General features: G+C 37.9%; 1 protein-coding gene across 1 annotated transcript in view; it reads left to right on the forward strand.

Annotated features, from left to right (window-relative positions):
• The window catches only part of LRRC2 (leucine rich repeat containing 2), a 315,710-nt gene that overhangs the window by 296,622 nt on the left and 4,670 nt on the right, over nucleotides 1–14,418 (forward strand). The window contains exons 6-8 of the mRNA XM_083158350.1: nucleotides 626–771; nucleotides 7,507–7,659; nucleotides 14,098–14,231. Of these exons, the coding sequence (XP_083014476.1) occupies nucleotides 626–771; nucleotides 7,507–7,659; nucleotides 14,098–14,231 (433 nt within the window). The remainder of the gene's footprint in view (nucleotides 1–625; nucleotides 772–7,506; nucleotides 7,660–14,097; nucleotides 14,232–14,418) is intronic.

Raw genomic sequence — 14,418 nt, forward strand, 5'->3', positions numbered from 1 at the left:
GCCGTACGCCCTGCTCGCACATGCGCAGAGACGCCTCTGCACATGCGCAGACACAAAACATCGGCGGCACGAACGCACGCAGATATTACCGCACCAACCAGAATAAGGGCCTAAGTGAGACTAAATCACTTGGTATAAAATCCTTTGAAAACCAAAGCTGATTGAGATCGATTTCTGGATATTTCAAATTGAGAAAAATCAATGATAATTGACCTTTAGTAAATAACCTGTGTCCTATTATTAAAAACCTAGATATAAGCAGATAATGAATTTATATAATGTTTCTATAAAGTGCCCTTTAAACAATTAAACATTTAAATAGTTTGAGTAAAATAAATGTAATTTATTTACTTATATAAACTTTTTTTTGATTTGTCATAGCAAATGTTTTTTAAAACAGATTAAGTAAAATAAGAAAATGATCAAATGCATTATAAGTGTATGATAGATAACCTGTTATATAGTAATCAAATTAAGATTTAATATATTAATATATTGTCAAATATAATTGTAAAGTACATTAGAAACCATAATGAATAAATGTTTTAGTGTATTAAAGTATAACTTCTGTTAGAACCATTTCTATTATCTCAATTGTCATATGTTTCCCTTGTTTCTTTTACAGCTCAGTAATTTGAAAAAGGTCACTTTTGTTGATGTGTCAGCAAACAGATTCACTTCTATTCCAATTTGTGTCTTACGAATGTCAAGCTTGCAGTGGCTGGACATCAGCAGTAATAACTTAAAGGATCTCCCACAGGACATAGACAGGTAAATGCTGTAAATGTTATTCAAAGCCAAAAATCAATCTTAACAACCACAGGATTCATGCCTCTAGTATACACACACACACACACATATATATATATATACAGTATGTATATATATATATATATATATATATATATATATATATATATATATATATATATATATATATATATATAAAAAGCGGATTTCCAAAACGGCACTCAAAGTACATATATATTGCAACTGTGGTGCAGGGTCCAGAAGGAAATTGATAACAGCACTTACCCAACCTTGCAGCAAGGAGAGAAACAGACCAGCACTCGTTTTTAGATGAAAAAGTAATAAGTGTATTGAGAAGTGTTACAACATGGCAAACATCTCAGGTAACATTAAACAGACCCGACAGGCTGTTTCAACTGGATTCCAACCAGTTCCACCCCTGATGACAACTGGTTGGAATCCAGTTGAAACAGCCTGTCGGGTCTGTTTAATGTTACCTGAGATGTTTGCCATGTTGTAACACTTCTCAATACACTTATTACTTTTTCATCTAAAAACGAGTGCTGGTCTGTTTCTCTCCTTGCTGCAAGGTTGGGTAAGTGCTGTTATATATATATATATATATATATATATAGATAGATAGATAGATAGATAGATAGATAGATAGATAGAGGTAGGGACGGCGGTACTCATAGGACGTATAATAAGAAATAAATTCCACACAGGGTATCTCATTCGACGTTTCAGTCTACGTATGCCACTGTTCTTGAGAAAAGTCGATTAGACTGAAACGTTGAACGAGATACCCTGTGTGGCATTTTAAAGTTAAACACGTTGAAAACACTAACAATATCCTTGCCCACTTTGGCTATATAAATGCGCTATGATGATCATTTGAGAATAAAAGGTGATGAAACTTGTGATGAAAAGTACTTGAATGCTGCAATTGATCTATCAGAATTTAGACCAAAGTGGTGCAGCCATTAGTCACTAAATCAGGGACTTTACCAAGGCAATCAGCATAACCCAGCAAGTGCTAAAAACTCATCTCTTTTGTGAAACAATGAATGCAAGGCAAATAAAAATGATAGACTATGGTGTATATAATCAATTAGCATCAAAACTGGCATCTTGTTGGGCATTGGATATTCTAAACAGTGGTGTCACAAGGAGGTTGAGGTAGTGTGGGCCTCAGGTGGGTGTAACCAAGCAAGGGTGACATCAATGTGTGGACGTCTCCTGACAGGAACCAGGTCCTGTACTGTAATACTTTGTGCAGGACCTGGGTCCTGTCATTGTATAGGAGCCAGCAGTGGCAAATGCAGGATTTTTAGAGGATGGTTTCCAAATGTAATCCAAACTATCCCACTCTGTAGTGTATTGGAGTAAGTACGCGAGTCGGGGGGAGTGGTAGCAGCCCTGAAAATTAGACTTTTTATACACTGGATACAGTATGGAATACAGTATTAATATTTAACAGTACAAATGGTCTATAGTTCAGGCTGTTTCATACATTTAAATAAGATAAGTAGTCAGGAAAAGGCAAAATATGCCATACTAAATAAATAAATAAATTAATACACAGACGTAATAGAACCAGTAGTGCACTTTCTAAGCTCACATTCCCCCAGCTCATGTTAAGGCTCCTGTCTCTCCCTCCTGGCAGCTACTCTCTGGTTTATTGTGAAGTTTGAGGGCTCAGATCCACACACACACACACATGCACACACACACAGCAAACTTAGTAGAAGAAGGTGCTCTCACGGGGCATGTGCAGCAGCTCTGTTTTGTCCCTTACACTGATGTGGTGGCAGCTCTATTGAGCATATTATATACCAGTGCATAATTTAAGTCACTTGCCAAGAGGAGGGGGGTTTCTGTGCAATCAGAAACCCCCCCATTGCATTTGCCTATGGCCCTCACTGTACATAGCCTGATCTCTGAGGGCAGTCTGCATCTCCAGGACCCCAGAGTGAAGAAAACTGAGGTTCTGGCCCTAATGCCATGTCCCCTGCCCATGTGGCAATGCTCCTACCCATGAGGCCATGTCCCTTTTGCCACCATGTGCCTCTGGTGCATAAAGAAAAAGCCCTACAGCACTGTGTGTCCCCACAGTAGGAACACCACTGATTCTAAACAACTTTATTCCATTTAAAAAAAAACAAATGAACATTTTGCAATATTTGTTAATCTAACTTTATTGGACAGGAAATTATGTTTTACCATGATTTTTTTCAAGGCAATATACCACATTTATGCACTGTTAATTCCATCCATAGCGGTTATAGTCCGGATTTACCCGGATATCAAAACGGGATTTTATAGGCTATATTCTGTCACATGGATTTGCTCCAATATATGTGACAGCTGGATAGCTAATAAGATCTCGTTTTGACATCCGGGTAAATCCGGACCTGCACATCTCTATAGTAAACCATATAAATGATTTTGAACATAGAGAAGTATTTTATATGCTATAAATAAGACAGGTTTAGCAATCTCACACACATGCAATGCATTTTCTGAATTAGTTTTCTAAATTAAATGTTGTTAGTGCACAACTGAAGTATTGGATCAGCTGCAAACTCCCCCCCCCCCCCCCAAAAAAAAAAATCGCTACTTGCAGACATTTTTAGTTGTGTCAAAAATGTTTTTAGAAAATGTCCAAAATGGAAAAAAGTATAATTTAAAAAATATACAAAAATATTTTTAGACATCTTTAGGCACATTTTAGAGGTTCTATAAGGTATGACTATTTTGAAAAATATATTTTTAGATACAAGTGGCAACAATATACCAAAGCTTTGAACAAATGGGCCACCAGGGTATAAGTTATAAAGTTATAAATACTTGTGTAAATGTAGAAAATGTTCTTTTTCCTAGTCTGGTAAGTTTCATACTGCAAATTATTATTATTTACAAACAAAAAATTCTTGACATCTCCTAAAACAATGGATGTGATATATTACCACATAAATCATATAAAGGTAAGAATGTATTTTTCTGTGATTTTGTTGCAGTTAATGAGTCAATAAACCATTTAGACATTTTTGCAAGGTATATTTTTTCAAAGCTAATTTTAATAAAGTTGACTATTATTGAACAAAGAAAAAATATAACACTTGCATCACAATATAGTATCGAGATACTGTATTTAAGAGTATTTATACAGAAAATCTGAAGTGAATTAATCTGGACACATCACACTATTTTAAGTTGAAACTCAATATATTCTACAAATTTGATTGACAGTCAATTTATGTTTACAACATTGGGCGGTATTCAATTAGGCTGATTCGCCATGTTTTTATGGCGATTTTGTGCTGTAAGGCGAATTTTTTACTAAAACGGTGAATCACCCTATTCAATGACCAGATGGCGAATACATTTCAAGGTTTTTTTCGCCATGATTCACCGAGTAGCAATCGCTATCTTTTTATGGTGAAGTGGAATGTGAACTTTTAAAATAAAGTGTTTTGTTTTTTACATTTGGTGTAAAAAAATCAGGAATTTTATTCTGAGGAGGGGCATGCTATTTTTATTCATGTGCTGTAAGAATATATATTTAATAAAAAAAAAAAATTTTTTTACACAGACCAGCCAGCAGGGGGCCGGAGCCGAGCCGCTCATTAGATATTCATATATTCACTGCACCAGATCATTACATATGCATGATCGGGTGTAGTGAATATACCCGGTCCCCTGCTGGCACCCCCGGGGGGGCAGCCTGTGCTGCCTGGCACCCGGGGAGCTCACCTCACCCCACAAACGTTCTGGGGCAGGCAGGGAGACTTCTATCTCCCTACCTGCCACCGTCCTCAGGCTCCCTGCGGCGTCCGACGCAGGAGCTCAAATTCGCCGGTCAGGGGCAGCGAGCCCCTGACTCGTTGAATACTGGAGCCGGCGAGGCTCCGGAACGCGGCGGGCAGTGGCGAATGTGCAGCGAATCCTAAATAGGATTTGCTGCACGTCGTCAGTATTCTCATTGAATACTGCCCATTGTCATAGATACTGTAGAATTAGTTCAAACAGCAAGCCTTGTTACTCTTGTAAATATCTTTTTAAAGTAATTTTCCTGTACACTTGTCTAAATTATTTATAACTCCAATTTAATGACATTAAATATCTATAGTAAACTTATGGGGTTGTATTTAAAAATGTCCAATTCTTATTAATTCAATGACAAATATAATACAAGACAACTATGCTTTGATGCAGGACTAGCATGTAGCTTCATTAGGGTAGCCTCTGTGCATCTGCTTCAATATTTAAGTAAAATAATGTGAATAAATCTCAAAAGCTACACTCACAATAGTAATAGTACCATTGGGAGGGACCAAGACACATTCAGCAAATCAGAAGTCGCCACCAATCATCATCAATTTCCACCTACAATTGATCCACCTCCCATGTGGGCCTATTTGTGATCCATAGGGGACACCTTTGCATGCCATTACTGTACTTTGCCAATATTTAAAAAAGCCTCCTCCATCCTTCACATTTAAGAGGTGACTTTTTGTACTATAATTTGTCTTTCCCATGAAATCCTGCTTCCCAAATTCTCATTGGTTTCCCTTACAAATGTGTCGACATTTTGGTTGTTTTATCAAACTACAGATGGCTGTGACTAGGGGGAAAACCTTGAGTTCCCAATCTGCAAGATATGCAGTTGCTATTCCTTGAAGCCCACGTTATATTTTAGGGGAAATATACTAGAGTGTGCTTTAGTAAGGCCACTGGGTTTTCAGAGGTTTACTAAAGGCAAATTGTCATATATAACATCACTTACTGATATTTTTGCAAGACAAAAATATACAGGATGAAATGTATTAAAATGCAGTTGTAAAAAACACTAGAAAAATATATAAAGTACCTGCTGAAAAAAGAAGTAGGTTGTAAGAGGTGAGGTACTTCAATTTGTTTGCTGTTTAACTTATTTTCCTTTATTCCCTGTCAGTAGTAATAGAACTAAAGATTATTAAAAACTCCTTTCCTCCCACAGATTTACTTTTAGTACAAGAAGCACTATGAGTCTTTTATCCCTCACATTGCCAAGACATGTAATGCCCACTTGAGTGGTACTACAGGTGCATGCTGGAAGAACAGTCACTATGGGCCTTATTTTGGTTCATTCTTTCTGACAAAATCCTTCTTAGATGGACAAAACCATGTGCACTGCAGGGGGGCAGATGTAACATGTGCAGAGAGAATTAGATTTGGGTGATTCATTTTGTTTCAGTGCAGGGTAAATACTGACTGCTTTATTTTTACACTGCAATATAGATCTCACTTTGAAGTAAAACCCCACCCAAATCTAATTCTCTCTGCACAAGTAACACCTGCCCCACCTGCAGTGCACATGGTTTTGCCCATCTAAGAAGGATTTTGTCAGAAAGAATGAACCAAAATAAGGCCCTATATCTGGGATTTTTTTTAATCTGTAATCATTAGTCATGGGAACCAAGAACAACACAGCATTAATTATCAATGGACCAGACAGTTGTAGATGTGTGGGCCTGATACTGAGTATCATGGCTTAACACAGAATCAGATGGAGATTTTGTTCTACTCATTTATTTTACATTCTGCAATACTATATGGTAAAATTGGATTCCATTATTTTACTAGGAAGTATACCCTAAACACTGCACAATCTTTAATGTCCCCCAAAGAGCAGGCTTCCCACTGCAGTGGTGTGTAGGTGGAAATTTCTGCTGGGGGTGATTATTTTAAACCGTGCTTTGCAACATATGTTAGGTGTGTAGTGCAACATACTGTACAGGGTGCCAACCACTCAGGTTTGCTTTAATTGAATGTTCCTTCACTGGAGGATGGATAAGGAAGTGGATTAGGGTAATTACCTAATCTTAAATGCTACTTCTTCTCATATGTATATACTTAGAATAGTATATTAGATAGTTTAGCTGTGAGCAACAGAAATGGATAGAATATATCAGTTTCAAATAGATTATCCAACTAAATAATCCACTATCTGACACATGCATATCCAACGATACAAACAAGGCTACAAGATTGTATTTACTAATATAGCCATCAGGCCTGCTTTACAGAACAAATAAAACAGCATGTCAATTGATTTATATATGCCTTTTACCTAGAGCCAACTACAAAGCTAATAATATTATTTGGGATTTGCTAACAACAGTAATACCTCTTTCACACCACACAAATAAACCAAGCAATTCGTTCGGGTTAAGAGAAGAGTTTTACCCGAGTTGGACCTGGATTGCTGGGCAGTGTGAACGGGTAACCTGGGTCGAGCGGCGTGGGTCCCATTCACTTCTATAGAGGAGGCAGCAGTGTTACCTTAGTGTTGCCTGCTCCCCTACCTGGCTCTGCCCCACCCCCTGGATGATGCCAGCAATGTAGCAATTAGCCAGGTCACTTTGCGACGCAGTTAACGGGTCGCTCCCGGGATGGACCTGTGTGCAAATCCCAGCATGTGCCACAAGAAAGCAAATATTAATCTCTCACAGTCATTGAGACTAGATAAATGCATTAAATCATACTTGCCTACCCTCCTCAATTGGCAGGGAGTCTCTCAAAAATCTGGTGATGTTCAACCCCCCAAAAAGGTAGGTAAGTCTGCTGGAACTGGACTCACCCCAGCAAGGGGATAATTATTTTGTAGGAATAATATTTTTTATCACTTACTGTTATTCTGCCATTACAAAATACAATCTTGGAACACAATATTATTACTATTTGATTTATATTATTTTTGTTTCTTGGCAGATTAGAAGAACTGGAGACCTTGCTGTTACAAAAGAACAAGATTACCTATCTGCCACTGGAGCTGACGAACCTTTCTAAATTGAAACTGCTGGTTGTCAGTGGTGATAGCTTGGTTGAGATACCCACAGCACTTACAGAAACCCCTTGCCTGAAGTAAGTCTTGCAGAAACAAATGAGCAACAACAGGATAAAAAAGCAAACATTTTAGCCTTAAAATATGTAGCAAATTTGTTTTTAAAAAAAAATATTTTTTTTTTTATAACCGAACTTAAGCTTTCAATCAAAGCAAGCCAAATATAAATTTAGATATTTGAACGTTTTTATTAAAAAAGAGATTGAATCTCAATACATGTATATGCTAATTTTTGAGTAATGCAGGACTTCCTTGCAGTTTCAAATCCTAGAGGCTCATACTGTATATTGATGTTCACAGAAAAAAATGACAACAGGGAGACATAAGATTCTTTCTATATAGAAATGATTGTAATATTTTCTAATTACATATACCCATCTACAAATTCAGTGGTGACCGTTAGCCAATATTATATGCTTCATACATTCACAGTTGCAGATAATATAATGAAACGGAGACTCTGATACATGTTGTGAGTATGGCAGAGCAATCCAACTCACAGCTTGTGTTTACACATTGCATATGTATGTATGCAAAGTTTTGCATGAGTTCTTTGCCATATTTATTGTATTCATAAATATGTTGATTGCCTGAGATTTTCTGTTGTTGAATTAAGTTAATAATTTTATGTTATTCTTTAAATTTCTTGCAACCCCTCCTTTAGTTCACATATATAATATTTAGAGGAAACTCCACAAAAATACAAAATGAGCAATCTATTATTATTATCGTTCATTTACAGTATATTGTATAGTGCTGGCCACCATATTTACACATAGCATGTTTTTGTACTGTTGGTAGAAGCTCATGCAAACATGGCGAGAAAATGCAAACTCCACACAATTATCACCACTTCTGCACCAGATTTCTGATGCTTGGGCATTCTGGTCAATATTTCTCTGCCCGGGCTGAGTATGATTTACTGACAGTTAAAATACCGCCAATCACTGGCTGACGCTGTTATACCAACAGGGTGTAAATACTGACAGTCAATAGCCCGACAGATACATAATACCGACAGTTGAAATGCCGACATGCAATCTACCGACATTATCATAATGCCGAACATGTTATAATGCAGACACAGTTGTAATGTCGACATGGACACCATATTAGTATAGTGCTGTGCTCACCATGCTTGGGGCACTTATATATTCTCTCTCTTTGCCCACTGGGATGTGAAGAAATTATGAAAAACTGTATTCGGTATTATTTGTGTCAGTTTGACGTCCCGTTCACACCCACCAGTGCAGGCAGGGGGTGCGGTGCGGCGGCATGGGCACGCACCCATGGGAATGCTCAGCGTTTCATGGGTGTTTCCATGAAAATGCTGGCGATTCCCATGGAAATTAGGCAGTGATGCGGCTTCCAGGGGTGGGCAGCTAACATCACTGGATGTCAGCTGTATGTCCTGTTCTTGTACAGGGAACACGCAAAGCTAATGCCCCTGAGTGTCTTAGTTTTGTATGTACGTTCCAAATCATTCGATGGTAGGTGACCATCAAATGATTTTTGGTCTCTGCCCCCAAGTCTGCGAATCAATGTTTATGCAAAAAAGCAAGGGGGAGGGGAGGCGGCTGTACGAGCGGTGGGTTGCATTAAAACCACAGGCAGCGCTGCATAGAAGCTAGAATAAGGTTATTTTCAAGTATTTTCACTTGACTGAAGGTGCCCACACATGCACCGATCCCGGCGTGCGTTGTGGGCTTAATTAGCACACATAGCATCGTATCGGATGCCTTGTGCATACGATGTGCATGCGATGCGATGCTATGCTAGAAAAAGCTAGTACAAAAAGTATGTGCAGCACATACTTTTTGTACTGTGCGATGAGGTGCCGCGGGAGCGCGCACCCCATCACATAGCATCGCACCGCCGGGATCGGTGCGTGTGTGGGCACCTTTATAACTAAATTGACTTATAATTAAATATTTAAACATTAGCAAGTGATGCAGGCAGTAGTGATACAGTAGGTAGTAGAATTTCACAGAACACATTGTTGTAAAATGTATGAAATGTATAAAAGTGAATGTAAGACAAACATAAGCAATTGCCTGTTTTGACTGAAAATTGTTTAAACCAAAACTTTTGATTTAGCAATAAATGTTCAAGTATTTCTGAGCCCAGAATTCTAATATCTTTAGTGGCACCAATGTTTATATTCTCCAACTGCATATTTAGGCCCTGGAAGCTATCCATTTAGCTATAAAATGTTCTTTAATTTTCAAAAGCTATGTTATTTATTAAGCAGAGTCACAGGGTGAGATTTAATAGGATGAGAGATTCAGAAAGTGAGAGATTTGGGAAGAAATCTCAGGGTTTTTTTAAAGCGGCAACCATTTACACTGCAAAATCAAACTGGTTTTGCAGTGTAAATGATTGCTGCTTTAAAAAAAACCTGGAGATTTCTTCCCAAATCTCTCACTTTCTGAATCTCTCATACTATTAAATCTCACCCACAATCTTTAATACTGTATATAGCATATGTAGGTTTTGTTATGTTACTGCATATATATATATATATATATATATATATATATATATATATATATATATATATATATATATAATTAAATGAATAAACTGCGGTTTTGAGGAATGAAACGACACAATTATCACACAGAGTGAATGTTAAATATTGATTCTTACATTTATTAATACATAATAAACAACAGTTTATAAAAGTGATCACACAGAACTACTAAAAAAGCTCAGTTTAAGGAATGGGAAATAGTCACCCCTTCTTCTCCTTCACATGAGATCCTGTTCCTATAATGGACTTTAAAGTGCTACTGCAAAGTAGAGAGAGGGACAGTCTTAATACACCACTCATGATTAATGGGAGTCCTGCACCAAAGTGCTTGGATGGTACCCTGTGGAGTGGTGTCACCTGAATGATGTACTCTGGTGATGCTCCTCCTATAGGTTTCAAAACAGTCCCGGTTCAGATATCTGGGTGGAAAAGACAAGTTTTAGGGATCAATGATAGCAAAATAAGTTGGGGTGAGCCGCTTGACGCATTTCGCCGGGATGTTCCCGGCATTTTCAAAATACTGTATTCTGATGTATGATGCTACAGCATGTTTTACGTGTCTACTATACATGATTGAGTGGCATGCTCATTAAGGGCCTGATGCAGAGCTGGAACTAATTGTGTACACTGCTCATAACAAACACGAACAGGAAAATGTGAATTGTCACCAATATGCAGAGTTGTAAACATCTGTAGATGTTCACCTGATTTACTAATAGTCATCACCAAAATCAGTGTACCCTTGCAACCATTAAACAGGTGTATTATCACTAATGTTCAGGTCTTCATAGCTCACATTTAGATATAGTCAGGCACTCACTGAGCTTTGCTTCTGTTGGAATGCTCTAAAGGCTGGTTCTGCCTCTTTGTTTGTCAGTGTAGATGGTATTGGAATACATACCACTCTGGGCATGAGCCCAATGTGCAGAGTGAATTCATGCAAGATCTATCCCACAACAAGCTACAGTCAGCTCTGCATCAGTCCCTAACCTTGTGGTCTGAGCTCAGGGGCAGGAATGACATTGATTTGACCTCATGTTGTGTTAACATGAAAGATGCAAACAGTGGGGGGGGGGGAAATTAGAGAATAGAAATACATTTTGGATCTCTATAAGAAGACCATGTTTTTTGTGTGTCTAACATTAATACATTTCATTGTTATATATATTGATTTTTATATTCATACATATAGGACTTGCAGAAAATGAGGACCCTTGATGCTGTGCCTCCAACTTAAATATTTTAATATGAAGTAATATCTTTCATTGTGCTAGTTATATACAGATTTGCAGTGCTAAGGAAAACTTCTGACTATAACGGTCTCATAGTGGCTGGCCAAGAGGCTCCATTTGAAGCCAAATGTCTAAGTTGACTTTCATTTACAAAGAACATGGTGGAGAATGGAGCAGGTGCTGACATCATGTGAAATCAGGCACCTGCCCTGTGCAGGCTTCGGCATGCCTGCGTATGGATGGGGACACCCAGCATTTTGTTTTTCTCCATGTGCTGTCCCCTTGACCACGTCCATCTGTCCCCCCTGCCCATGCAAGCGCCTCAGTGACTGTGAAAGTTGCCAAAGGTGTGTGCACAGGGGCCCTGCACATGTGGATATTTTCATATATGCATGTGCAGAGTCAAAATATTGGTCCCCAGAGTGAATATGCCAGGGACCGAGTCAACCAGAATCAAGCCTATTGTCACATGCAGAATCCATGCTGGTCTACAGGCTTTCATTTATCAGAGAACATTTAGCATGTGTTCTTTCTCATTTCAATGATATTTAGCCTATAGTCAATGAGCAGTGACTATAAACAGAAATAGCCCATAAACTTAGGAGCCATTTATAAACCGAATTATACATTTCTTTTTTTTAATATAATTTTTATTAGTGATATGTCATGAATACAGTAAAAAATCAAGTAAACCAGCGCAGAGGTTTGATAATAAAAAGATAATTATATATATATTCAGGAACAATCATCACAGATTTTTGGGGGGATAGATCCTTGCGCCTGCCGCTGCCTATGGAATTAGTTCAGTGGTATGAATCAACAACAATATGCAACATGCAAAAGAATAACGACAATTCCTGGGCGTTGACTGGTTCTTTTCTCTTATATTCCCATCATTTTACCCAGGAAGGAAAAATAGAAAAGAGCACAATAGTGTAATACAATTTAAGTATAAACAGAGACTTTCTTAGAAGCTTAGTTATGAATGGTGGGACTCGTACCCCTTAAGGTGGTCTACTTTTTTTAGGTAGACATAATTCGTTTGCTTGGGTAGCGATAATGTCACCACGGGATCACAAATACCTCCAATTAATATGAAAAGAAAAGACTGGTATAGTATAATACCGCTTTTAATTTAAAACATACAATCACATGTAAAACAAGGATATATCACAGCTGACTCTCAACGAGTATGTTTGTCCACAAAAAGATTACAGACAAAAATGAGCAGTAGGTATAACAAACACAGGCGTCCCTGGTAGCCTCTCCTCGATGTAGTCAGATGTTTTTTTTCCTTCCTCATCGCTAACACGTTTGTTTTTCAAGCATGCAGAGGTAAGGTTCACAGTCCCATATTTATACCCCTATTGGGGTTAATCCTATTTCCAGACATGGAATTACCTATCTGGCTAATCTTAAACATACGCACATTAATAATCCAGTTACTCGTCCATGTGTCCAAAATAACTCATCACCAGCTGTTTCTCATTGCGGCGTCTGTTTCGCCGCTCTTTTGCTTTCGTCTAATATTATTTAAAGAAGAATTAAAAAGTAGGAAATGAAAAGGAAAAACTAGAAGAAAGGCAGTGAAAGAATACAAAGAGGGGGAAAAGGGGAACTAGGGAGGATGGGAATAGGTAAAGGGAACCAACCTGGCTGGAAAATAAAACCATCAGAAGGTAAGCAACATAAATATAGGATGGAAAGGCAGGGAAATTGTCCAGGGCAATTTAGTGAAAAGCCAGAGGGACATTGAAATAAGAGGTCCAGGGATCCCAGACTTTAATAAATTATGTAGAAGAGCCTCTCAAAATGCTAGTAATATTCTCCATCAAATGGACATGCCAGATTTTGGCAAATATTTCAGCCAGTGTTGGAAGATCCGAACAATACAAGATCTGGTCGCGAGAACTATATGGGTGAATAATTTGTTCTGTGCACGCGATGCCTCTGGGATATCCATGGAAAGGGAATATGTATAGATAAAATAGAGTTAGCCAGAGCAGCAATATTTTGCCAGAGAGGGATTAAAACTGGGCAATTCAACCATATATGTAGAAATGTGCCATCCATGTGTTTACATCTCCAACAAATGGGGGAAATCTCTGCATTCATTTTGTTAAGTCTTACTGGGACATAGTACCATCAATAAAATAATTTGTATGCGTTTTCTTTTTATCTTACACATATCGAGCTAGAAGCAACATTATTGTAAATATTGGACCATTCTTCATCTTCAAGCGTCTCCCCTAAATCACTTCCCCATGCTTTTTCATGTGCATCTCTAGTATTGGAACTGTGAAGTAATAATAATGGGTACAGTGAGGATTACAAATTAGATTGTTATTAGATGTATAAATTTCAGCTGAAAACTTGAACTGAACAGGGGTAGGCAATAAGCAGTTATCTAGCTGGTGTTGAACCACATATTCCAGCATGCGTTGCCCATCCCTTACATGGAGGGTCTTCCAGGAATATTGTGTTATGTGGTTACTTCATCATTGTCCATAAATTCCATTTTTACTGAATACAATGACTATTAATCTTTCTTGACCTGTTGATGGGAAGAAACTATAACAATAATGCAAACATTTATTAATTCACAAAAAAGGCAGATTTATTTTAGGGATTTTCTCTTTATATGTATGGATTGTATTATTAAAATGAATACAAATTACCGTAACATTTTTCAGGTATGTCAAGCTGCTTGATAATCCCATTGAAGGAGAGGAAATCTTAAAAAAAGATGATGACGAAAATAATCAAGACCGTGAACAGTTTGAGAAAGAATTTATGAAAGCCTACATTAAAGATCTTAGTGAAAGAGGTGTAGTACATAAACATTTTATGTTCAGAAGACAATGGACTTTCAGAAAATACCATTAAGGTCCATACGCAATGGGTGATTATGCCCAGCGTGTATGAACAGCGATGGGGGGAAAGCCGCTCAGTGCATACACACTTATCAGCTTTCCCCCTGTCCAGCGCTGTCAGCGCGGGGGGCGGATATGTAT

This window comes from Crinia signifera, chromosome 1, assembly GCF_055691185.1.
Source record: "Crinia signifera chromosome 1, ASM5569118v1, whole genome shotgun sequence".
NCBI lineage: Eukaryota > Metazoa > Chordata > Amphibia > Anura > Myobatrachidae > Crinia > Crinia signifera.